The sequence below is a fragment of the Pseudophryne corroboree genome, chromosome 2 (assembly GCF_028390025.1).
Source record: "Pseudophryne corroboree isolate aPseCor3 chromosome 2, aPseCor3.hap2, whole genome shotgun sequence".
Taxonomy (NCBI): domain Eukaryota; kingdom Metazoa; phylum Chordata; class Amphibia; order Anura; family Myobatrachidae; genus Pseudophryne; species Pseudophryne corroboree.
This window is the reverse complement of record NC_086445.1, coordinates 904,477,851-904,503,521: the sequence shown is the minus strand read 5'-3', so window position 1 is coordinate 904,503,521 and position 25,671 is coordinate 904,477,851. Positions and strand designations below refer to the sequence as shown.

The window sequence follows — 25,671 nt, the reverse complement described above, 5'->3', positions numbered from 1 at the left end:
AGAGGGATGGTTAGGGTTAGGTTGTGGGAGGGTTGGATTAGGGTTAGGTTGTGGGAGGGTTGGATTAGGGTTAGGAATAGGAGCAACGGTTAAAATACCAGGATCTAGCAGGATTTTGGCTGTAGGGGTGCCACTGTTGGCATCCTGACCGTTGGGATTTCATATCCAACAAGTGAGTATATAAATGTTATTTGGTACTAGTAGGCAGTATTAGTGTGCATGAGTTTCAATTAAAAGGTTTGGAGGGGGTTATTAATGTAATGCAGGTAAATGTTGGTGCTATTAATTTAACAGCAAGGCTCAGGGGTGGAATGTGAATGCTATTTGATTTATAGTTGACCTGGTTGGGGAAAAGAGGTATATTTACTAAATGGGAATGCACTCATTTAAGTGTACCAACTGTTCACACAAAAAGTGAAGGCAGCCATTTTGTGCAGCATGTCTCAGTGATGTCACTATATCCATGTTAATTACTAAGCTACATTCTGATAAAATAGGTACAACCCCACAGCAGGTGATATAGTAGGTACACTAAATTAAAATATATTGACTTGACATGTTAATGAAGTTAAATGTTCAAGAACAGTAGGCCTTATTCAGGTTTGTTAGCAAACAAAAATAGTTAGCATCTGGGCAAAACCATGTGCACTGTAGGTGGGGCAGATGTAACATGTTCAGAGAGATTTAGATTTGAGTGGGTTGTGTTCAAACTGAAATCTAAATTGCAGTGTAGAAATTAAGCAGCCAGTATTTACCCTGCACGGAAATATTATAACCCACCCAGATCTAACTCTCTCTGCACATGTTACATCTGCTCCACCTGCAGTGCAACATGGGTTTTGCCCAATTGCTTATTTTTTTGGTTTGCTAACAAACCTGAATAAGGCCCATAGCAACCAATTTTGCATCTTTGATTTTAACCCATGCCCTGAAACTGCATATGTTGGCAATACAATGCTATTTTATTATGAGAAAGTCACTCTACTTAAACTGATGAAGGAAACCACATAGTTACTCTATTAGTCTGTATTTAATGGTTCCAGATCTAGAGGGAAATCATGCATTGACCTAACACTTCAGTAAGTGGTATTTGTAGAGGCGGCAACATGATGAAACACTAACATTTTCATTAGCATGCCATTTCTCACATTCCCTGAAGCACTCTATGAACACACAGGTCTGAGCTGGCTTTAGGCATGGAACTCTTCTCATCAAAAGGTTTGTTCTACTGCTACTTGGTATTTCTGTTTTTATTGATAGAGAAGCATTATGGAACAAAGGTTCAATACGGTCACTATTTATGGTAAGGCACCTCTCTGAGTGTATTATGTGTTGCTGCTTTTTACAGCATTCAGAGCAGAGTTTTGAAGAGTATATGGAACATTCAGTTCACAAAGGGTGCACTAACAAGCCATTTTCATGAACAATAATGTGAATAATACTCTCTGTGGGGCTGATTCAGAGATATATGTAAACTCAATGGTTTGCGTACATCTCCCATGTTTGTGGACTGTGCATACGTCGGGCCCATTTTGCACATGTGCAGAACAAGACCTGTGAGATTGCACAGAGTGACCTCAAGCTGCTGAGGCCACTTGGCGGCTGGACGGGGCAGCACTGCCTGTGTTTCCAGATTTCCTGGCCCCGCAAGTGGGCAGGAGGTGGCCATTCTGAGTAAGTTTAGGCTTACTCATATGAACCGATGCTGCAATCATGGTGACAAATGGTTGTGATCAAACGCTGTGTCTTCGGAGGCAGCATGCAGAACTACAATGCTGGCAGGAGGAGTCTTTTTCCTTCAGACACCTCCTGCAGTATTACCATGTTTTTGCACAGCTGACTCCAAAATAAAAGTAATCACATACTTTATACACAGGCTTACCACACTATTTAAACCGGTTCTATGGCTGGCTGGCTGGCTTCAAGCCTGCATTTAACCTGGTTTTAATTAGCCACAGGACCTGTGTAATCCATGAGTGTCCCGGTGTAAAGGGATGGTATGGTAGGCCTATTTATACAGCCACAAACCTATAAAAGCAAAATGCTTTTTCAAAGCCCCACTGCAGTGATTTTTGCTGCCAGCTAACAGTGAATAACCTGCAAGCGATGAGTTTTTTTTTGGCAAAGTCTTACTAACGCCTCTCCACGAGACAGCCTATTGAACAAGTATTAGGGTGTGTACACACGGTGAGATCCTTGCTATGTTCGATTTTTACTTGCGATTTCCCTTGAACTCCCCGGAGCCCAGATAGGACAGATTTTGACTCACTTTTCTTGAGATATGGACTATGTGTGCTTACGATTTTGGCTTATGTGAGATTTTGGCTTATGTGAGATGTCATTGACATGTGAGATGAACTAGATAGTACACCGATCTAGCAAGGATTGACTTGCCTGCACAGTCTATCTTTTCTTGCGATGCCGACCTGGCGGGGCCGCGCATCGGGATCGCAAGGTGACTTTCACCTTGCGATTTGCACTAACTTTTCTTGCGATTTTGACTATATAGTCAAAATCTCAAGAAAAAATCTCACCGTGTGTACACACCTTTACAGTACATGGAGGATACCAGACAAAAAGCATTTTTATCATAATATTATTATAGAACATTTGTTTGGAAAAAAAAGTCTGAAAATTCAGTTCTACTGCACACGCACACATACGTACACTAATGGGCCCTACACACTGAAAGATATGAACGATCTTGTTCATTATTGAATGAGATATCGTTCATATCTTTCAGTGTATACGCACCAATTATGAACGATGCAGGGCTATGGGGCTGGGTGACGGGGGGAGTGAAGAAACTTCACTCCCCCCACCGCCAGGCCGTACATCGGCAGTCAGGCAGCTCGGTGGCTAGTCGGGTAATGTGTAGGGCCCTTTACACAGACTGGTACAGAAAACTGGTAAGATAATGATTACCTGCTCAGTATAACTGGGGACAGACGACTATCACCCAGCACCCCCTATGAATGTTTTTTTCCAGAATATACAGTATGCCAGATAAACAGTCCCATTTATTAATGCAACAGGATTGGCATCAAATAAATAGGCCCTTCTTTTCTTTTCTTTTGGTCAATGCAACACCTACAGACACTGCAGAGTGATTAAAAGGAAAAGACCATTTAAAGGACTTTACGGGGAGTGGCGGCAAAAACTATTTTTTTTATGTCTGTTTTTAGGGGGTGTATCTGCCTTCAGGTGCGATTGTTAACGCAGATAAACATGGCACCAACATCGCTACTGCCGCGGCCAATCTGCGTAGCCATAGGTTTACCTTTACCATCAATGTTTCTCCTTCTTGTGTATGGGCTACAAAGGTGTATGCAGCTGTGGATGAGTTTGCGAACGCTTCCGGGAATTTCTCTTCATTTCAAGGCAGCAGCTTCACTTACTAACATTAGCAATTCCATACACTGGAAAATCGCACTTGCTAAAGCATGCGCATACAAACATGAATGAGGCCCAGTGTCCTTTCAGCACTCACCGCCCATAAGGATTATATAACCAGTGTGAGCTGAAATGGTCATGCATAGCATTTTCACTTATTTAAAAAAAAAAAGCAAGATTGCAAGATTCTAATTTAAAATTAAAATGCTGTCTTACTCTAGACTTGCACTGAAGGTAAAGAATATCTTTAAGGTTTTACCAAAGTGAAATCAACTTAGACAAGTTTGTTTTCTAAACATTGCCAATCAATCTTTACGACGTCAGTAACATATATCCTTTTGGTGCAGACTATACCTGCGTCACACGTAAAGTGTCAATGTTAAGTGCATACATGCATGAATGCACTCAACTTCATATTCATATTAACAGGGGTGATGGGGAGGAAAATAACCCCACAATACTGCTCCTCCGGTTACTGAACGGACACTGTCCTACCGTTGCCATCACTGCCTTATAAAGCAATATTCCCTCTTGACACAGTGGATTTGACATACTCCCCTGATCAGCAATTGCTATGGCAATTATTAGAGTATAAATCAGACATTCCTAGCCAAGGAATTTGTTATGTCCCTTTCTCTCACTGTGCTATAGCCGTCACTTTCTTGACCTCCACACAAACACTGCTAAAGATTGTATTACTAAATTATAACTTCTACAATACATAAATATTATTCTGAAACAAAACTGAAAAATATGAATATCCATTTATTACATCTTTGCCTTACAGCAAAACTACATTAAAGGGAAATATTACATATTTTTTTTGTATTTTAGTAAATTAATAGGGTTCGTTAGTATAAAAAATGTACCCCTTATCTGTCTTGTGGGAGTAAATAGGGGCAGCAAATGAAATGCTAAATTTACAATACTGGAAATAAACCTTGTACAATACAGCCAAACATTTCCCTAGACTTTCATTATCATGTCTGTTCCTCTTTACTACATACTGTACAATCACCTGCTCCAGAAAGAGTTATTATAACTCTAACACTATACTGTATTGTGGGATTATTAGATAGCTCTTCTGTAACTGCTATTGGCGCCACAAGCAGGAAAATTGAATAGTTCATGGCCTTCATTTGGGTGTTTAACGCTGTAGCAAAAGGTTAATTTTTTATCTGATAAATACACCGATCAGCCGTTACATTAAAAACTACTGACAAGTGATGTGAATAACATTGATTATCTCGTTAGAATGGCACCTGTCAAGGGGTGACACATATATTTTGCAGCAAGTTAACACTCAGTTCTTGAAGTTTATATGTTGGAAGCAGGAAAAATGGGCAAGCGTAGGGATCCGAGTGACTTTGGCAAGTACCAAATTGTGATGGCTTGGCAACTGGGTCACAGCATCTCAAAAGTGGCAGGTCTTGTGGGGTGTTCCCAGTATGCAGTGGTTAGTACCTACCAAAAGTGGTCAAGGGAAGAACAACCAATGAAGCAGCAACAGGGTTATGTGCGCTAAAGACTCATTGATGAACGTAGGGAGCAGCAGCGGTTCTAGAGAGGAGGAGACCCATGTGCTGACTCTGTGTGTGGGCCCCCTCCTCTCCTGTAGCCGTCACCGCCGCTGCTAGCGCTCTCAGCGCTGAGACTCTGGCACTGTGCCAGAGTCTCTAGCGCTCGGTGCGGTAGCAGCGGTGGTGACGGCTACGGCAGAGGAGGGGGCCCACACACAGATGCCGATGGACGCCGGAAAGGTAAGTATAGAAGAAATGGGTGCAGTGTGTACAGTGTGGGGCCCCTCTGGACCCAGGGGCCCGTGTGCACCGCACACACTGCACCCATTATAGATACGCCAGTGGTAGGGAGTGACCCTATAGAAAAGCTAAGGTAGCACAATTTGCTGAAAAAGTTAATGCAATCTATGATAGAACGGTGTCAAAACACAGAGTACATAGACCATTCAAAGTGCAAAAGCTGACCTCTGTCCACCACCAAAAGCGCCTGCATGGGTAAGCGAGCATCAAAAATGGACCATGGAGCAATGGAAAAAGGAGTCTGAAGAATCATGTTTTCTTTTACGCCAAGGTGCATGTGTGTCGTTTACCTGGGAAAGAGATGGCACCAGAATGCACTATGTAAAGAAGGCAACCAGCGGAGGCAGTGTGACGCTCTGAGCAGTGTTATATGCTGGGAAGCCGTGGCTTTATATGGATGCTACTTTGACACACAACTCCTACTGTACCTAAATATTGTTGCAGACCAAGTACACCTCTTCATGGCAACAGTATTCCCTGATGGCAGTATATATATATATTTTTTCCCGTAAAAATATAAAAAACACCTTTAGTTTTTATAGTACCACAGACAGTATGCATACTAGAAAATATTTCTTTATAGCTTTTCTGTATTTGTTCTTTATCTAGATATATATGGTAGATCACGTAAACTATCATCTGCTCCCCACTGCCTACAACGGTTGTCAGTTAAAAAGTCGACCCCAGATGGTCGACATGCACAAGGTCAACATGGTCAAAAGGTCAACCTGGAAATTATCGACACATGTAAAAGTCAACATAAGTATTTCATGGTTTTTTTTATGTCAAATTTTACCTTGCAGCACTTGGAACCCCATTTAGTGTACTGCATCCCCTGGCATGGGTGGATTCACTCACCATGTTTCAGGAAAAGTTACTAATCCCAATCGTAGTCCATTTGGATGGTAAAGAATGAAAATAATAAAACATACAAAAAACTCACGTCGACCATATGCAGTGTTGACCATTGTCATGTAAACCACTTGAACCTGTCGACATTTTGATCATGTCAACCATATGCATGTCGAACTTTTGGTGTCGACCTGTTAAATGTCAACCTATCATGCAGATCCCGCCTACAACCGCCCTACAGAAACCCTTCGGACTGTCACCCTGCTGCTTATTTGAGTATTAAGACCGCTGATGTAGCAATATTTATAAGCCATGTCCTGCAATGTTCTGTACTGTAAGTAACTTTTTTCATGTTTTGTTCATACTGTTACTGTACTTTGTAAGGAGACTGTTTGCATCATAGGGGTCGATCCTATTAGCCGTGATGATATCGTGGTTGCGAATCATCACAGCAGCTGCTGCACTTTACAGTGGCCCGAATTCACTCAAAAGTGCTCGCTGCCCCATAGGGCTCAGAGCACTTTTGAGCAAATTTCTGGAAAAAAAAACAGCCACAAAAGGTGCAAAATCGGGTACAGTTACTGGCGTTTAAACGCTACGGCACATCACACCCTTCACAGGTAATAGGATTGACCCCTTAGACTGCCATTTTGAACGGACACATTTGAAATCAGCCTAGCCTTTCTGCACTCTCAAATACTGCTTCAGCCTGCAAGACAGTGCTTTAATCTCAGATTTAATTTTAATCGGTTTATCGTGTGCCTTAGTGAGTACACATGGGCTCACTAAACCAAAGTCATTCCTGAGCTTTGTGAACAGTAATTTTTTTCATCAATAAAAACTTGATTTAACTTTTTGTAGTTGTCATATAAATAAACTTTCTTTTGCTATAACAAAAACACAACAGGAAAAAACACAAAAAATGTAGTTAAACAACCTCTAGAAGGTAAACCTACACCCACACCAAACTGCTTTATCCACGCTGTCTGATCCTAGGGGACGGGAAAGATTAATTGCCATGCAATATCATTAACAAAAAAGGACTTTTGTTTGCGTTGTGCATTATTTTAAGCAGATCTAAACATATTGCAGACATTTAAGTCACTAATGCATAAGCCATTATTCAAGGTATGTATTGGTTTGGGGGGGTATGCGGTCCTTAATTAGCAGTTGTCTTTTGTTGTTGTACGAGTTTCAATTCCTATGGGTTTGTCTTCTGCTAAGCAGCATGAGGTTAGACATGATGGATGGTGGCTCAGAATATAGACGCACAAAGAAGAAAGACCAAGTCTCTCGGGATCACCCACAGCTGTAACTTCAAATGCAGTTTTCAACCTCCAGTTTAATAATGAGGGGGCACTAACCAAAATAAAGAACTTTTGTGTGTGACGTAGGCAACAAAGCTCTTTGGTAAACACTTCTGAAAGCAAAATCATAGCGCTCCAATCTTTTACTAAAGGTTACAGATCAGCGCTTCACCAGACCATTCATTAAAATGCAGAGCTGTCCATCAAACTTGTGATGTGTCGTTAAAGCTGCATTTGGAATGCTAGCTAGGCGAGCCTTACATAGGAGCCCGGCCAGCAGTACGCGGTTTGCACCACTAAGCTACATATTACATTTACAGAAATTAAAGGAGTTGCCACTGAAAGCAATCCGTTCCCGGTGTCACTACCTGTAATGACCCCGCTTCTGATATTTGCTCTTCATTAATGCACCATATAAAAAGGTACTGTATTACACATGGTGTAATTGAACACTGCAGAGTTCAGGACAAACATTGGGGGGTAATTCAGAGTTGATCGCAGCAGCAAATTTGTTAGCAGTTGGGCAAAACCATGTGCACTGCAGGGGGGGCAGGTATAACATGTGCAGAGAGAGTTAAGGGCCCCATACACTTATGCGAGTACATGTCACAGGCGATCACGCCAGCAGCCTCCCGTAGGGCAGGATCGCCCAAGATACATTGTATGCTGTCCTTTTGTATACAATATATCTTGGGCGATTCCAGCCATGCCCCCAGGTCGGACCAAATTGAATGTGCAGCACATTAAATCTGGAGGATCCGATCCGATGCTCACGGGAACGCGCATCGGATTGGAAACACCTCCAAAATGCCCGATTTCATCCGATATATCGGGCCGAATGCCCGAAATCGGATGAAATCGGGCATTATTGGTCTAGTGTATGGGGCCCTTTAGATTTGGGTGGGGTGTGTTCAAACTGAAATCTAAATTGCAGTGTAAAAATAAAGCAGCCAGTATTTACCCTGCACAGAAACAAAATAACCCACCCAAATCTAACTCTCTCTGCACATGTTATATCTGCCTCCCCCTGCAGTGCACATGGTTTTGCCCAACTGCTAACAAATTTGCTGCTGCGATCAACTCTGAATTAGGCCCATTGTTGGAATCCATACTCTTCTGTCTGATACAGAACTTTAATGAACATACAGTAGCTGTAGAAACTAACATGAACAAGTATTTCTACAGTTAGTAACATACAGTAGTATTGTATACAAAGCTGAGTGCATTAAACGGACACATATACACAAAAAGGGACAAACAGAATACAAAGCATAATCAGAATACTAATAAAAACAAAATAATGCATTATTTATAACGGACAATTTGTCTACACATATCAGAACTGTTCTGTCAAAGTATTTGGGGCATCAAAGTATTTATTATGACACCGTTACATATGTGAAGCGTATGTTCACCTTCGGATATGTAAATGTATGAGAGGTGTGAAGGGGTTAGTCAGCTGCATGCAGCCAGGACGACATATGGCAATCACACCCTTAAGCATTTAAGAAGACCTATTAGGGATATTTGCAGTAGTTTGCAAGCTGCCATGGAGACCACACAATCAAACGCCCTCATTTACAACTTCCCCCTACAACTGGTAAATCCTCAGTATTGTATGGGAAGGTCTCCAGGTGACTTATAGAAATGCTGCCTGTTACGGCTCCTCTTGTACAGTATAAATGAAATGAGACATCAGAGAACCCTGTAGAACAGGGGTGGGCAATTATTTCAGCTGGGGGGCCGCTTAACACTTCCAGCGAATATTCGAGGGCCACACACAAAATACTCAAAAAGAGTCCCCTTTTTACACATTACGGCAGATAGCGTCCCCCTTTTTACACATTACGGAAGACAGCGTCCCCTTTTTACACATTACAGCAGACAGCGCCCCCGTTTTTACACATTACGGCAGACATCGTCCCCCTTTTTACACATTACGGCAGACATTGTCCCCCTTTTTACACATTACGGCAGACATCGTCCCCCTTTTTACACATTACGGCCGACAGTGCCCCCGTTTTTACACATTACGGCAGACATCGTCCCCCTTTTTACACATTACGGCAGACATCGTCCCCCTTTTTACACATTACGGCAGACATCGTCCCCCTTTTTACACATTACGGCAGAAATCGTCCCGCTTTTTACACATTACGGCGGACATCGTCCCCCTTTTTACACATTACAGCAGACAGTGCCCCCATTTTTACACATTACGGCAGACAGCGTCCCCTTTTTACACATTACGGCAGACATCGTCCCCCTTTTTACACATTACGGCAGACATCGTCCCCCTTTTTACACATTACGGCAGACATCGTCCCCCTTTTTACACATTACGGCAGACAGCGTCCCACTTTTTTTTACATATTATGGCAGACAGTCCCTTCTTTCCCCCAAGGGGGCCGTCGGGCCGCTTGTCATTGCACTCTGGTGGGGCACAGCGGGCCAGGCACGATCGGTCCGCGGGCCGCATCCGGCCCGCGGGCCGCATGTTGCCCACCCCTACTGTAGAAGGTACAAGGGGCTAGACGTGGGACTGCACATTGGTTACAAAACTAAATCTAAACTACAAATGCTAATTATACTTTAATGCAGCTCTGATGCTATTCAATCTATAACAAAGTACAGGACAGGGAAACAGCGCTGGTGGTCTGGCCTATGCCTATATTAGGGTTACCAGTAAAACACTGTATGGAAGCTACTGACAGAGTGGGTGTCCGTTTTTAACTACTGTTTTGAGAATGTACTTGATAAATGATAGCTAGAAGCTGATTGGTTATTATGGGCAACTTGCCATCTTTAGAAGGTTTGATACATCTCTCCCTCATTAGACATTAAGGCAAAACAGAAGAAATTATAAAATAGCAATGAGTGCCACAACAACATATCTAATATGTAGTATACTTGTCAACTTCCAGGGGGCGTGATGGACTGACTGAGTCGTCGTTGCCCCGTATTCAGCTATACAATGCCAAGATTACCCACAATGCAATGCAGTGGGGAGGGAGGGCTTTAGGTCTGGCGATTGGGAGTTTGTCTGCGATGAAACAAATCACCATGAATCACGTCTTCGGCAGCCCAAACCACCCACTTTACCCGGGAAGTGGCTGGAGAGGGGCAGAGGCATGTCCCGGAAACTTGTATACTCCTTCGGGCGGCCGGGAGCGCCATCCGAGATTCTGGAGCTTCCTGGCCATTCCGAGAGAGTAAGCAAGTCTGTATGAAGTCCTTGGTGTTAGTTGGGCCGGAAAGATAAATAAATCTTTTCTAAAAGTCACATCAAAAAATGTGCAAACTGAAGGAGGACTGGGCATGAAACTACAATCACTTATGAAACGTTACGCTTTACATACTGAGACTTTTGTCACACCAAACAGCCCCACTTGGCACGCCAGGTCGTGTGAGAATCTTCTAGCATCGGGCGTCTTTTTTGCAAAAAATGTGTCTTAGTCGCAACGTAATGTGATAAGCATGCATGAGGAAACTGCTGATTCATTTGATCTATGACACTTGTATATCTGTATCGAATAAGACACACGAGGGACAAACTAAGTAATGATAAAAGTGAAGAAGTTGCCTATGGCAACCAATCAGCATTGACATAACATTTATAATTTGCATTCTATAAAAGTATACAGAGCAGCTGATCGGTTGCCATGGGCAATTTCTCCACTGGCTCACTTCTCCACTTTTATCACTGTTTAGTACATGCCCCCCATTATCAGCTAAAAAAAAAAGACACCTGGCGTTCACAGAGTTGCACGGGACCTGGCAGCTCACTCACACCAGGCATTTCACACTGCATGGCATATTTAGGTTAGATGATGGAGGACACATCTGTACATTTATTATTTTTTACATGTGTAACTAATGCTTACACTTACATAATTACTGGATTACTGGTGAGCACTCATTTGTACAATCTTACAATCAAAGTGAGAAAACTTGCACATCTCTTTTTAGAAAGCATAGCCCCAAGTGTCAAATATCTCAGGTAATGTAAGTAACTATGAAGTACCTGAACTTGGACATCCTTCAATTACAGAATCCTGTCGAGTCGCTGCAGACTGCAGGGCTATAAATGGAAATTAAAGGTAGATCAGCAGAGGATGTGGCAAAGACATTCAACCCTGTAAGAATCTTTATACATCAGCGCTTTCCTTGCCACAGGCCAGTAAAACACATGGTGTAGAGTACCCGCCAACAAATCTCACTTCCCACACAACTACAATCGTACACATGCTCCAAACTACAGTGTCCCCCCATCACTTCTGTCTCTTACTATTATCCAAGGTCACGTTCTGACTATAATGCAATCGGTTGCCAGAAAACCTTTATCATAACAAGACAGCCAAATAGGAAGCACTGTACGGTAACTGCTCAGGAGAACTCACAGTATGTTTACGTTTCTAGTACCTTGTCCTTGTTGCTGTCCTTGTGAATGTAAGACACTCTGTCCAAGTTCACCGTTCAGCCATAGCTGCATCCTGATAAATGGTTCCCGGCCTTTCTGGGTGAGTTTGCTCCAGGGTTTTGGCCTAGACAACATGTCACTGACACTGCCCTGTGACAGGCCCAGCACCTGAAAATTCAAGCCACAGGTTCAGTCTAACATGTTTATCATGCATTTATATAGAACTAGGACATTTATGTTACACGGACATCAAATGGATTTGAAGTGAGGAACAATGGTGACAGCACAAAAGTGTTTTAATGAAATAATCGTTATGGTAGACTTACTGTTGAAAACTCCATTTCTCCTAAGTCCACAGGATAACATTGGGATACGACGTAGCGACAGCGGATTGGCACCAAACGATCAAAGCTTTCGGCCTCCCATAAAGCAACGGGCCCGTCCCTATACCCCGCCTCCTGGCTCATGCAATTCAGTTGTTTTCAAAAGGTCAAGGCAGGGCATCATAGAGAGCCCTAATCAGGCGAAAAAGAACACACATGCACACCCTTTCGTATAAGAAGGAAGAGGTTAGTAAGTGAAAGGATCCTCAAAATTAGGTGCGTAGGGGTGGGATCCCTGTGGACTTATGAGAAATGAGTCATCAACGGTATGTCTACCATAACGATCATTTCTCCTGCAGGGTCCACAGGTTATCCACAGGATAACATTGGGATGTCCCAAAGCAATTTAGTAGTGGGGACGCTCCTGATTGGACGATGATCCGCTCGAATTCAGCGCCCTGAGAGGCAAAGGTATCAACGGCATAATGTCTAATGAATGTGTTAATGGAAGACCATGTGGCTGCCTTACATATCTGTTCTGCTGAAGCACCACGCCGTGCTGTTCATGACGGACCTACCTTACGAGTAGAGTGAGCCAGAACAAGGAGATCGGCTTGATATGCTTCTGAAATCGTCATTCGAAGCCACCTCGCCAGTGTCTACTTGTCAGCAGGCCATCCGCTCTTGTGAAATCCGTAGAGAACGAAGAGAGTGTCTGTTTTTCTGATGGCACTGGTACGATCCACGTAGATTCTTAAGGCACAGACTACGTCCAACGATGCATCTCCCACAGAAAGGTCCGGCCCTTGGAAGGCCGGGACTACAATTTCTTTGTTAAGGTGGAATTTAGACACCACCTTAGGAAGATACCTAGATTTGGTTCTGAGAACCGCTCTATCTGGATAAAAAAAATCAGAAAAGGAGGGCGACATAACAATGCCCCTAAATCTGAAACGCTTCTAGCTGAAACAATAACCAGTAGAAAGGAAACTTTAGCCATCAACCATTTAAAATCCGATTTAATGGTTCAAATGGGGCAACTTGGAGGGCCTTTAGGACTAAGCTTAAGTCCCAAGGCACTGTAGGAGGAACAAAAGGAGGTTGAATGTGCAGCATTCCCTGAAAAAAAAGTGCGCACATCCTGTAGCTTAGCAATTTTCTTTTGGAACCATACAGTCAATGCTGACACTTACACTTTCAAGGAAGCCACACTTAGACCTTTGTCCATTCCTAACTGAAGGAATGCTAGGACTCCGGAAACTCTGAAAGATCTAGGATCAAATTTCCGGTCACTGCACCATTGAATATAGGCTTGCCATATTCGGTGACAAATGCGAGCTGAGGAAGGTTTCCTTGCTCTGAGCATTGTTTGAATTACCTGTTGTGAGAATCCTCTTGCTTTCAGGTTGGAAGTCTCAAGAGCGACGCCATCAATAGCAAGGACCCTGAGACAGTAGATCTGGACCTTGAGGGAGTAGGAATGGAGCATCCATCGACAACCTCTGCAGATCTGTGTACCAATGTCTTCTGGGCCAAGTCGGAGCTATTAGTATCACGTTGCTCCTTCCTTGTTTTGCCTTTCGCATCACCCTGGGTAGCAGGGCGATTAGTGGAAACACATAGGCCAGACGATAGTACCATCTCACTGACAAGGCATCCACAAAGATCGCTTTGGGATCCTTTGTTCTTGACCCCTATGTGGGAACTCTGTTGTTCTGACGGGACGCCATGAGACCTATCTATGGTAACCACCACTTGTCTATAAGAATTTGGAAGGCCTCGGGGCGTAAAGCCCATTCGTTTGCATGAATGGCGTGTTGACTAAGAAAATCCGCTTTCCAGTTTAGGACTCCCGCAATGAACATTGCAGACGAGGCTGGATGATGAAGTTCTGCCCACTTTAATGTGTGAATTACCTCCTTCATTGTGTCTTGGCTGCGAGTTCCTCTCTGATGGTTGAGGTACACTACAGGTTGAGTATCCCATATCCAAATATCCGAAATACGGAATATTCCGAAATACGGCCTTTTTTGAGTGAGAGTGCGATAGTGAAACTTTTGTTTTTTGATGGCTCAATGTACACAAACCTTGTTTAATACACAAAGTTATTAAAATATTGTATTAAATGACCTTCAGGCTGTGTGTATAAGGTGTATAAGAAACATAAATGAATTGTGTGAATGTACACACACTTTGTTTAATGCACAAAGTTACAAAAAATATTGGCTAAAATGACCTTCAGGCTATGTGTATAAGGGACCTCATTCCGAGTTGTTCGCTCGCAAGCGGATTTTAGCAGATTTGCTCATGCTAAGCCGCCGCCTACTGGGAGTGAATCTTAGCATCTTAAAATTGCGAACGATGTATTCGCAATATTGCGATTACATACCACGTAGCAGTTTCTGAGTAGCTTCAGACTTACTCGGCATCTGCGATCATTTCACTGCTTGTCATTCCTGGTTTGACGTCACAAACACACCCAGCGTTCGCCCAGACACTCCTCCGTTTCTCCGGCCACTCCTGCGTTTTTTCCAGAAACGGTAGCGTTTTTTCCCACACGCCCATAAAACGGCCTGTTTCCGCCCAGTAACACCCATTTCCTGTCAATCACATTACGATCGCCAGAACGATGAAAAAGCCGTGAGTAAAATTCCTACCTGCATAGCAAATTTACTTGGCGCAGTGTATATGAAACATAAATGCATTCTGTGCCTAGACTTGGGTCCCATCGCCATGATATCTCATTATGGTATGGAATTATTCCAAAATACGGAAAAATCCCACATCCAAAATACCTCTGGTCCCAAGCATTTTGGATAAGGGATACTCAACCTGTACTGCCGTTGCATTGTCCGAGCGGATTTGGACTGGTTTCCCCTGAAGGATGTCCTTTACCTGAATAAGTGCCATATATATAGCCCAAAGTTCCAATATATTTATTGGCAGGCAACTCTCTTCCTTACTCCCCTGCCTCTGGAAGCCACTCATTCCTGACACCGCTCCCCAGCCCTGAAGGCTGGCATCCGTTGTCAGAATTTCCCAATCTGATATCCAAAAGGGTCTCCCTTTGTCCAGATGGGATGTCTGCAGCCACCAGGCTAATGAACTCCTTACTTCCAGAGGAAGGACCATAGTGTGCGTTTTTATTGTCTGATGAAAACCATTCCATTTGGAAAGGATCAGACGTTGGGGGCCTCGAGTGGAACTTGATGCCTCGAGTGCAACAGAGCATACTCCACCATGTCGAATGTCGACACCATCACACGCATTGCTGCGTGAATGGAAATCCTTTATCTGTGTAGCAGCTCCTGAATCCTTGACTGAATTTTGGATATCTTGTTCAGCGGTAAAATTACTCTCTGAAGACTCGTATCCAATATAGCCCCCAAGTGAGTAAATCTGTTGTCTCTGGAAACAAGCTATTGTCTGCCGCAGATGACACTGAAGCAATTCCTGAGATTGTGCCAGGATTAATAAATCATTGAGGTATGGAAAAAACCTTATCCCCTGCTGACGGAGATAAGATGCCATTACCACCATAATTTTGGTGAACACTCTGTGAGCTATGGCAAGTCCAAAATGTAGGGCCTGAAACTGAAAATGTCGCTGGAGGATAGCAAACCTGAGAGAGCACTGATGGGACAGTGCTATAGGAACATGAAGGTAAGCATCCTGGATATCCAGGGATACTATAAAATCCTCCGGCTCCATGGCCAAAATGATGGAACGTAAAGTCTCTATATGAAACCGAGGCACCCAAATGTACTTGTTCAGCACTTTAAGATTGAGTATGGGCCGGAACGACCCATTTGGCTTCTGGACTAGAAACAGGATGGAATAAAAACCTTGTCCTCATTGTGCAGGAGGAACTGGAATTATCACTCCTGACTGAAGCAAGTTCTGAACTGCCTCTTGTAAAGCCCTGGCCTTCGTTTCCACTGAAGAAGGGCTGGTACAAAAAAACCTTTGAGGAAGGGGTTTCTTGAAAGCAAACGCATAACCGTGAGATAGCGCTTCTTGCACCCAGGCATCTGTGATAGACTGCTGCCAGATCTGTGCAAACTGAAGAAGTCGACCTCTCACCCTGGGGTCCCCCAGGTGGAGGTCCGCACCATCAGGCTTATGGTTTATCTTCTGATTGGGAAGCCAGCCTTCTGGTAGCCCAATGGTTTTTAGTCTTACCAGACTTGTCAGATTGAGACTGTTTGCCATAACCCTTTCCTTTTGCTTTTCCTTGAGTCTAAAAGGGGCGAAAAGCTGGAAATCTAGGCTTGGATTTATGTTTGTAAGGAAACTTCACTTTCTTGGAGTCTGCTTCCGACCCCAAAATACTGTTTCATTCTTTACCAAAAAGTATATCTCCAGTAAAAGACAAAGACTCGAGAACCTTCTTAGATTCTGAGTCAGCTTTCCATGTACGTAGCCAAACCGCTCTGCTAGCTGCTACTGCTGAGGATGATCCATGAGAGACAATTGTACCCATATCCAAGGCTGCTTCTTCCATAAAAATAGCTGCCTGTTTGATATGTGCAATGTGGGATTTTTGCTCTCTAGATGCAATTGAAAGGTCATCCTCCAATGCATCAGCCAAGGCTGCCACTGCTTTTGCCATCCAACCCGAAGCCTTGGCTGGTCTTATGATTGCCCCAGACAAGGAGAAAATGGTTTTAAGAAAACCATGTATTTTCCTATCCGTGACATCATTTAATGATGCTAAAGGCAGAAGTAATGTAGATTTTCGCACCAATCGGTTGACATGTATATCTACTTTGGGAGCCACCTCCCTTTTTAAATAGTAGCCAGCAGGAAGAGGATAATGGGAATTCCATTTTCTTGGAATTCTAAACTTCTTACTGGGTGTAACCCAATCCTCTTTCATAATTTCAGTCAGCTGTTCTGACTCAGGAAACTCAGTCCTAACTATTTTGGGACGTTTAAACACAAGCGCCTTAGACTTCAACAAAGCCTCTGCTGCCTCCGCTAAGGATAGAATGGCTTTCATAGCACTAATTAGCTCAGAAATGTCCACTGAGCTGAGGTATTTCTCTCTGTATGCAGACCCGGGATGCGATGAGTCCTCATCCTCCGAGTCCTCAACTGAAACATGTGTAGACTGTGAAGATGTTGTTTCATGTCTAGGTGATTTACTTAACATTGGCCTTTCAGCCTGTTTCTGTTGAAAGGCTGCCGATTCCTGTACTGGATGTCAGGTGGAATGTTGCATGTAAGGGTTAATAGGGTAAACTATCCCTGGTATAGGAGCTGGCATTATGCACTCAGCTATACTGGATTATGTCTGTGCAAAAGTAGCCCATGGGTGTTCAACCTGAACCTATGCCTGTCTCGGATTATTCGAGAGGCTTTGGTGAAAGCTAAAACAATTTGCACATAATCCATTTTGAACCAGATCCTGAGAGGTTAACCCAGCTTTGCAAGACAAACATGACATGAGTGTTGGTGCTGCTGTGGAGAGTGTATCCTCCTCACCCTTGCCTCTCTTAGACAGGATAAATAAATCACACACCTTTACAGTGTTAACTACACAAATTGTGACTAAAATTTGTTAAAGTGACATACAATCTGATCCCTCCCTGCTTTGCACCAGCATTGAGAATCGGAATACACAGAAACTGATAGAAAATAGTAAAGTCAGCAATCACACTAGCAATCAGTCACAGGTTATACATTACTATAATAAGCAATTTGAGCACATAATCATCGAGAGATACATTTCAAGTATGTACGAGAAAAATATTACCTTATGTAGGAGTTTAAAGTATTCAGTCGCACAGCGAAAGAAACCAGCAGCAATAGTTTACAGACTCGTATGCATCAGGCACTTATCCAACTTTTCGTACCAAAGGTAGATAGAACCTTAGTGATGTATCACCTGGCTCAGGAGAGTGGGATACACGGAGACTTCACCCTGCTTCCAGGAACGATCAGTACGTTAGTGAACGCAGAGTGGATCCAGACGCCATTAGTGTACACAATCGCCCCATGAACCTACAGTGAACACAGATGCCCAAGTGAACACTGACACACCAGACATACAGCTGCCTATGCTGTGACTGGGTCCTTTTATATACACAGCGTCTCAGACTGAAGCGGGAAACTCGGAGGAAACTGGTCATGGACCGGGGGGAGGGCGACCAAGGGAACGTCTTACTCCCCACTGCTGACATCAACCCCAGGGATCGCGGCCTCATACTATCCCTGGAGCCTATGATCCCTGAGGCCTAACGCTGGTGCACCTGAGGTGGCAGCAGCGTCAGTGACTGTTCGGTAGTCTCCATCCCGAAACAGTGCGGCTGTGTCTCGCATTTCCCTTACTAAGCGGAACCGATGCCTTACCTTCTCCCCGTGCTCAGGCCACAGCCTGGTAACGTCTGCTGGACTTGCTATTACATCCTACACAGACGCCTGCTGAAACAGCACTGTACACTTGGGTAAGCGTCGTCGCGACCCGGCTGGGAGTTGTTGGAGCGACTCTTTCTAAGGTACGTATAAGACGCTTTTGAGAAAGATCGCTCAAAAACATAATAAGACTATAAAAAAAAAAAATAAATAAAAAAGCTTATGGCTGCTAAAAAACAGCAGCCCATTGACCATGGTCCGGCTCCTGCCGCACCAAACAAAAAACTAAATAGACTGAACCAGGAGGCGGGGATATAGGGATAGGCCCATTGCATTCTGGCAGGCCGAAAGCTTTGATCGTTTGGTGCCAATCCACTGCCGTTACCTCATATCCCAATGTTATCCTGTGAACCCTGCAGGAAAAAAGGAGCTGTGACAGATTGGATAATACACTACTGGGATGAGGAGAAATTACATGCAATGTATTACTTTATCTTAATTGCATACAGGTAATTGATTATTGTGAAAATATAGACACGATCTGACGTGATGAAAGATAGAAGTGGGGTCATGAGACGACACAGAAAAGTGCCCTATTGGGACATCAAATTAAAAACAAGACCCAACTGTTTCCCATCGGTACCAGGTGACCATGCTAGGTGGAATAGCATAAGGAATAAGTGTCTGACAGAGAGAGACAGTGATGCTGCTACACAGTAGAGTTGACCAACAATGGCTTTTTCATCAACGGTCTTAAATCAATGGTAAGAAACAATCCATGATTGAGCGGTTTAACTCAGCACGTGCACAGCCGACATGAACAATTAGGGCTGCTCCACCGATGTTGACAATAACGCTGTCCTGACAAGACATTTCAGGGAGTACCATTATAGCTAGGGGCAGAAAAGGGAGGGTCTTACAGGAAACTGGAGGAAAATATTCTGAAGGGGAAGTAGTACCGCAACAAAATGTGGAGGGGGCAGATTTGTGGAAAGGCTGAGAAAAAATTAATCAAAAAGTCGCAGAGAGATGAAACAATCTTCCAATAGAGGCAAATATGAACACAACTGGATAGATGTAAAGATATACTACAAAAAAAATAAAATGAATAGGAACCAAGCTTATTAGGGAAAAAAGTAGACAGACTATACAGCAGTGGTGGACAATAAGCGGCCATCCAGTTGCTGTTGAACTACACATACCAGAATGCCCTGCCACAGTTTTAGCATGCCCTATTAGCAAAACTGTTGAAGCACTTGCTGGGATGTGTAGTCCCACAACAGCTGGAGAACAGCTTATGTGTGGGAGCATGGATGGTGTAATGGTTAGCATTACTGCCTCACAGCACTGAGGTCATGGGTTCGCTTCCCACCTAATTGTGTGGAGTTTGAATATTCTCCCCGAACCTGCGTGGGTTTCCTCCCTCAATCCATAAATACACTTGTAGGTTAACTGGCTCTAAACAAAAACCCTAGCATAAATGTGTATACAGGTACATATGGTAGGGAATATAGATTGTAAGCTCCACTGGGGAAGGGTAAATATTCTCTGTAAAGCGCTGCAATATATGTGTGCGCTGTATAAATAACTGATGATAATAATAATAATAATAATAATAATAATAATAATACTACATATGTAAGTGATCAATGATCATCGTACTCCAAACAGTCTCAGCTTTTCCTAACTTCTGGCAGCCATGATGGTGTAGATAATATTATATATGTTATATACCATTAAAGCTTTGATACAAATTAAATGGGATGCGGAATATGTGTGCGCTACATAAATAACTGGTAATAATAATAATAAATGGGGTCCAACATCTGGAAACTCACTATCCATAAAGTTCCAAACAGAAGGATAAAAATACAAAATGGAATATAAAAGTAAAAAAAGTTGCTGTCTGGTAATGTTATATACATAGGCAACTACACATTGATTAACATGATAGTTATTTGCACTGAATTACAAGTTTGTACATCTAAAATGTTAGGAAGTTAGTTTATCATTATTCTTTTTTTAGAAGCTATCAACTTTTTATTAAAGCTATTTTAACGAAGAAATAAATAATAATTAACATATTCTGGATCCAATGATGAAACATTAATTCACAAAAACTTTACTGAGATTAGGTAATATTCCGGCTACAACCAACATTTTCTGAGCAAAAGAAAAAAAAAAATGACACTTCTGTATAATATATCTATTAAAGGTCTTTCCATTCAAACTTTAATAATAAATGGTTTAACTGGCCACATCCTATGCAAAATGAGGCAATTACACCATTTAGGGTACTAAATGACGGAGGAAGGTCAAGGGTGTAAATGTACTAAGTGGTACCGAATGAAGGGGGAATTTGAAGGTGGTAAAACTTCTTGCAAGAGCCACTATTTAGTAAATTTACCCCAAGGTGGAGGTAAGTTACAATGGAGAGAAATTAAAAATAAAGGGTACTCCATTTCATTACTAATGTATGCAGCCAGTAGCTGAAGTCTGTGGGCAGCGCACTTTACTAGTTAATAAAAACAGTCATATAAAAAAAATCCCCCAGAAGATAGTATTATTTGAAAGTTTAATGTTTCTCATGTGAATTCCATTCATTATTTTTGTACTACATGGAGCTCTTGTGACAAGTATATAACTCTATTACACACGATAGCAGGCAGTGGATATGTGGGGACACATCCTGTCACACTAGTAGTGGTGGGTGATATAGGTGTGCGTGGACGCCACTAGCCTAAAGTACAGATGTTGTTATAAACCAAACGTATGCCAATAACAAATGAGCAAAGAAACCTTCAATGCACAGATGCCTATTTAACATGTTCACGTCCTCTTTGTAGCTGATCCTCATTTTGTCAGACAGGGGTCACTGCCACACATGCCCTACGACGCTCACAAACATTGTTATCTTTAAGTCTGTGAGCTTACAATATATTCCCCTAAAGAAAGCATCTTTCAGCAATTTTCAGTCTGGCTGTGTTTTGCCAATCCAAACATTTATTTATCGTATCTGTGTCAACTACGAGTTTTGACAGTCCAGGAACAACATCCACCTTCTGCCAAAATGGGCCGTGTGCAGTTGTATTGTGCGATGTATTAAGACTGTGCCCAAATTGAGACAAATCAAGCAATGACTAGATCAAGGACAGCTTATAATCTAAGAGCCTTTGCCAACATTTTCTTTGGAAAGCTGTGCAGGTAATAAATAGAATTATGTAAACCTGAAGGCAAGTTAAAACAACACACACGTGGCTTACCTTTTCACCGAATATCCTTTGGCAAATTCCATTTTTTGCAAGTTTCTCTTTCACTTGACGCGTTAATTCGATTGTATCCACCTCCTGGTACATGTACACCTCGTACTGTTCAGGAGTTAGCGGAGGGACAGATGGTTTGGTTGGCTTGGCTATAGATACAACCGGAGAAGAAGGCAGCGGACTGTTTTGTGGTGTCTCGCTGCGACTGGCTCCTGTCATGCTGATTTCGGAGCTCTGTGAATAGGGAGATTCGGCGTTCGGCCACTCTTTCCAATACTCTGAAGAAGAAGAGGGCCCTTGGTGCTGGTTCCGTTCTGACCTGTTCTGAGTGATTAGTTTTTCCTTTGTGCAGTTAGTCTCCTCAGTCTTTGTGTCATCAGATGAAGCAATGCTTCTCCTGTCGTGCTGAACAGTGCTCCACCAATGGTCTTTCCAAACATTACCCCTTCCCAGCTCATTTTTCACGTGCCGTAACATGGTCTGCGTTGATTCTGCCATGCTATGAAGTTCTAACACTGACGTCTCCTGGGGTTCCTTTTTTACACTGGAAAGGTTTTGTAAGGTAGAGATACCAGAGTCTAATACAGGTGTATGTTTCTTTAGGGACATGGTTAGAGGAGAGTAACTAGACACTGAAGAGACTGCAGTGGTGGAGATAATTTTAGGAGAAAGGATGGCAAGGTCAGCTTGGGATAAAGATGCCGTTTTTAAGGCAGGTTCAAAAGCAGCTTGTTGTGCCTCCATTTCCCGCCGTGCTTGTTGGAGAATGGACCGAATGGTATCATCAGAATTTCCACTGCTAGATGCTGAAGGGGGCTGAGCCGGCTCAACTGAAGTAACAACAACAAAGTACAAATAAGACAATGAGAATATCAAACTGATTACAGGTTAAAACATTATTTATATTTTTTTAAATGTACGTGAAAACATAAGAAAGAGTTTTATTGCGTAATAAATTGCATAGTAAAATGCCTGAATTGGTATAATGGCCTGTCTGTGTGTGCTCAAATTGTTCATGGGCCAAATTGAGTCCACAAATTGGTATCGCTGCAAGCAAGTGGGGAAAACTACCACGGAAGTGACGAGGATGAGCGACGATTGCTCCTTCTTCCCCTTGATCCCTCCTGGAACTTTATTGATGGGTTTTAAACTAATTTTAAGTGACATAAACAGAGAGCATGATTCACTTATGGCAGTGGTTGCAGTGACTGGAACTCAGAAGATGTGAGATGGCAAATAGGGTTTATGGTGTTTACTCATATTTTACACCAGTAGTTCTTAAAGAAATGTGCTTTGCTATCTGAAGGGGATGTAGTTACGAGACCAGCGTTGGGGATCCGGGCGGACAGCATACAGACGCTGGGATTCCGAATGCCGGAATGCAGACACCCATAGAGGGAAAATAGAACCTGTGCCCGCAAGGGGCTTTGTGTGCTCACCCAGTTGGCATTCTGGCGTTCGAGATTCCGGCATTGGTATTCTGACTGACGGGATCCCCAATGCTGTTCTCGCATACTCAACTCATCTGAATTTATATGACTGAGATCATAATGTTTAAACCACTTATCCTTCTTAGCATTAACGATACAAATGCATACCTATGTTTTTTAAAGTTTATGGGGGGTATTCAATTAGTGCCGTTTTTTCGACTGGTCGAAAAAACTGCACTTTTCGCCCGTTTTTAGGTCGAATTTACATTCGACCTATTCAATGACCATGACATTTTTTCGACTGGTCGAAAAATCCGACACTGGCGAAAACCACGTGTATTGGCAAACTCGCCGCCGATACACGTGTTTTGGCAAATTTGTTGGCGTTTTCGCCGGGTTTTTGGTGCAATTTTCGCCCATGTCCTATTACTTTGTCTACAAATGTAATATGTGTACTGGTGACACACCTGTATATTTCATCAGCTTTTGAAATAATTGTCAGACTAGTACATAGGGTGTGACCCAATCCTAGACTATCCAAATCCAATTGCATCCGATTGACATTACAGTAATCCATATTGGCCAAGTGTCTGGCCAGTGGCCAATTTTCCTGTTCTGGGAAAAAGAAATCTCTAATTCATAACGTTTGTCTAAAAAATATTTTTTGTAATGTAGCAGTTTTATTTATTGTTTTTTGAAAATAAGAAACAAGTTGCAGGGTAAAGGCCCATACACATTAGACGATGTCGCTCTGTGAGCGACATCGTCTAACGTTTCCCCCTCCCGGGCCGGCCGGTCGGCGGCCGCCTGTACGCACTGAGCGATATGACCGCTCATATCGCTCAGTGACGTCACGCCCCCGCCAGCCCTGCATGAAGGTCGTGGACGACAGTCCACATCCTTCATGCATGCCTGACCGACAGCGACGATCGTTGCCGACCCGCGGGGCCGCGCATCGGTCGTCGCTGGCGGCATACACACTTAACGATATAATGAGCGACGTCGCTCAAGGAGGGGGAAAATGAGCGAAGTCGCTCATTATATCGTTAAGTGTGTATGGACCTTTACTTGTACACATGACAGAAAGAGGAAGCTCTGTGACCTGTTGCTACAGAGTTTATGTTAGGTAACCAGTGACCCTGGCATCTCCAACACAGCTACAAGTCCCAGTAAGCCGGTCTGCCTTGTCCACTGCCTCCTAGGTTGGCCTACCTATGCTTTTAGAGCCCAACAGAGTGAGTGTAAACCCATTTTGTACTCTCTCACTATCCACGTACTGTAAGCGGAATGGAGATAGACTCACCAGTCTTCAGCACCTGTAGCTCTCTCTTGGCTTGCTCTAAGATAGACTTAATGGCTTCATCTGAGCCCGACTCTGAGGTTCTGATTCGTGTGGTAATATTTCCTACAGTGACAATGATAGGAATACAACACATTTAGGTAATGGACATAAAATAACAATGTGATGCATCCATAAAACAAACATAAAACATAGCTGCATTCCAATTATAGCTTCACCGAAACCAGAGCTTGACTGCACACCTGCACACCTAGGGCCTAATTCAGACCTGATCGCAGCAGCAACATTTTTCCCTAATGGGCAAAACTATGTGCACTGCACGTGGGACAGATATAACATGTGCAGAGAGAGTTAGATTTGGGTGGGGTGTGTTTAAACTGAAATTGCAGCGCAAAACTAAAGCAGCCAGTATTTACCCTGCACAGAAACAAAATAACTCACCCAAATCTAACTCTCTCTGCACATGTTATATCACCCCCCCCTGCAGTGCACACGGTTTTGTCACTAGAGAAAGATTTTGCTGCTGAGATCAGGTCTGAACTAGGTCCTTGGTTAGCTAACCTGCTAAATTAAAAAATATAGTGTCCTACAGTGTTCATTTTAGCACCCTGCATTTAATCAGTGAGGGAGTCATATTTTAATATTAAAGGGCAAAATTGTAGATGTGATTTATCGCTACATCACACCTAAAATTTTGCCCTTACAAATTAAAATATGCCCCCATCACTGGTGGTGTTCATTCTAGCCCCCTGCATTTAATTGGTGAGGGGGGCATAGTTTAAGTTTTAAGGGCAAAATTTTGTGTGTGATGTATCGCTACATAACATCTAAAACTTTTGTTCTTCAAAATGAAAATATGCCCCCCTCACTGATATGTGCAGGGTGCTAGAACGACACCTCAATAAAGAATTCAAATCCAACCTGATTAGAGATGAACCAACGGCAGAGGAAACAGATCACTGATGCAGACGAGAGGTCACTGGTTGACCCAGAAGTGTATGTGTACTGGGCTGTAATCTGTGCTACCAAAATTATTACTAAGCTACATATCCCATGACAACTAGCTGGGGAGCCTACAAGTTTGGCAGAAACCTATTTAACGCATTAACCAGGTCCTTCAGAATTCTTTATTTGCTCTTCTACATAATGCCTTCTGTAGACAGGAGGAAGCCTGCTCAGGAGAAAGCATATTGTGCTGAATAAAAT

General features: G+C 43.0%; 1 protein-coding gene across 4 annotated transcripts in view; it reads right to left on the bottom strand.

The window, feature by feature from the left end:
- CUX1 (cut like homeobox 1) overlaps nucleotides 1–25,671 on the bottom strand; it is a 622,185-nt gene that overhangs the window by 187,498 nt on the left and 409,016 nt on the right. For 3 of the 4 annotated variants that reach the window (XM_063956056.1, XM_063956058.1, XM_063956057.1), the window contains 4 exons: nucleotides 24,469–24,570; nucleotides 21,736–22,565; nucleotides 11,795–11,960; nucleotides 11,397–11,453 (listed from right to left, as the gene is read on the bottom strand). The exons of the other annotated variant lie outside the window; for it this stretch is intronic. In XM_063956056.1, the coding sequence (XP_063812126.1) occupies nucleotides 11,397–11,453; nucleotides 11,795–11,960; nucleotides 21,736–22,565; nucleotides 24,469–24,570 (1,155 nt within the window). The remainder of the gene's footprint in view (nucleotides 1–11,396; nucleotides 11,454–11,794; nucleotides 11,961–21,735; nucleotides 22,566–24,468; nucleotides 24,571–25,671) is intronic. 4 annotated transcript variants of the gene reach the window in all.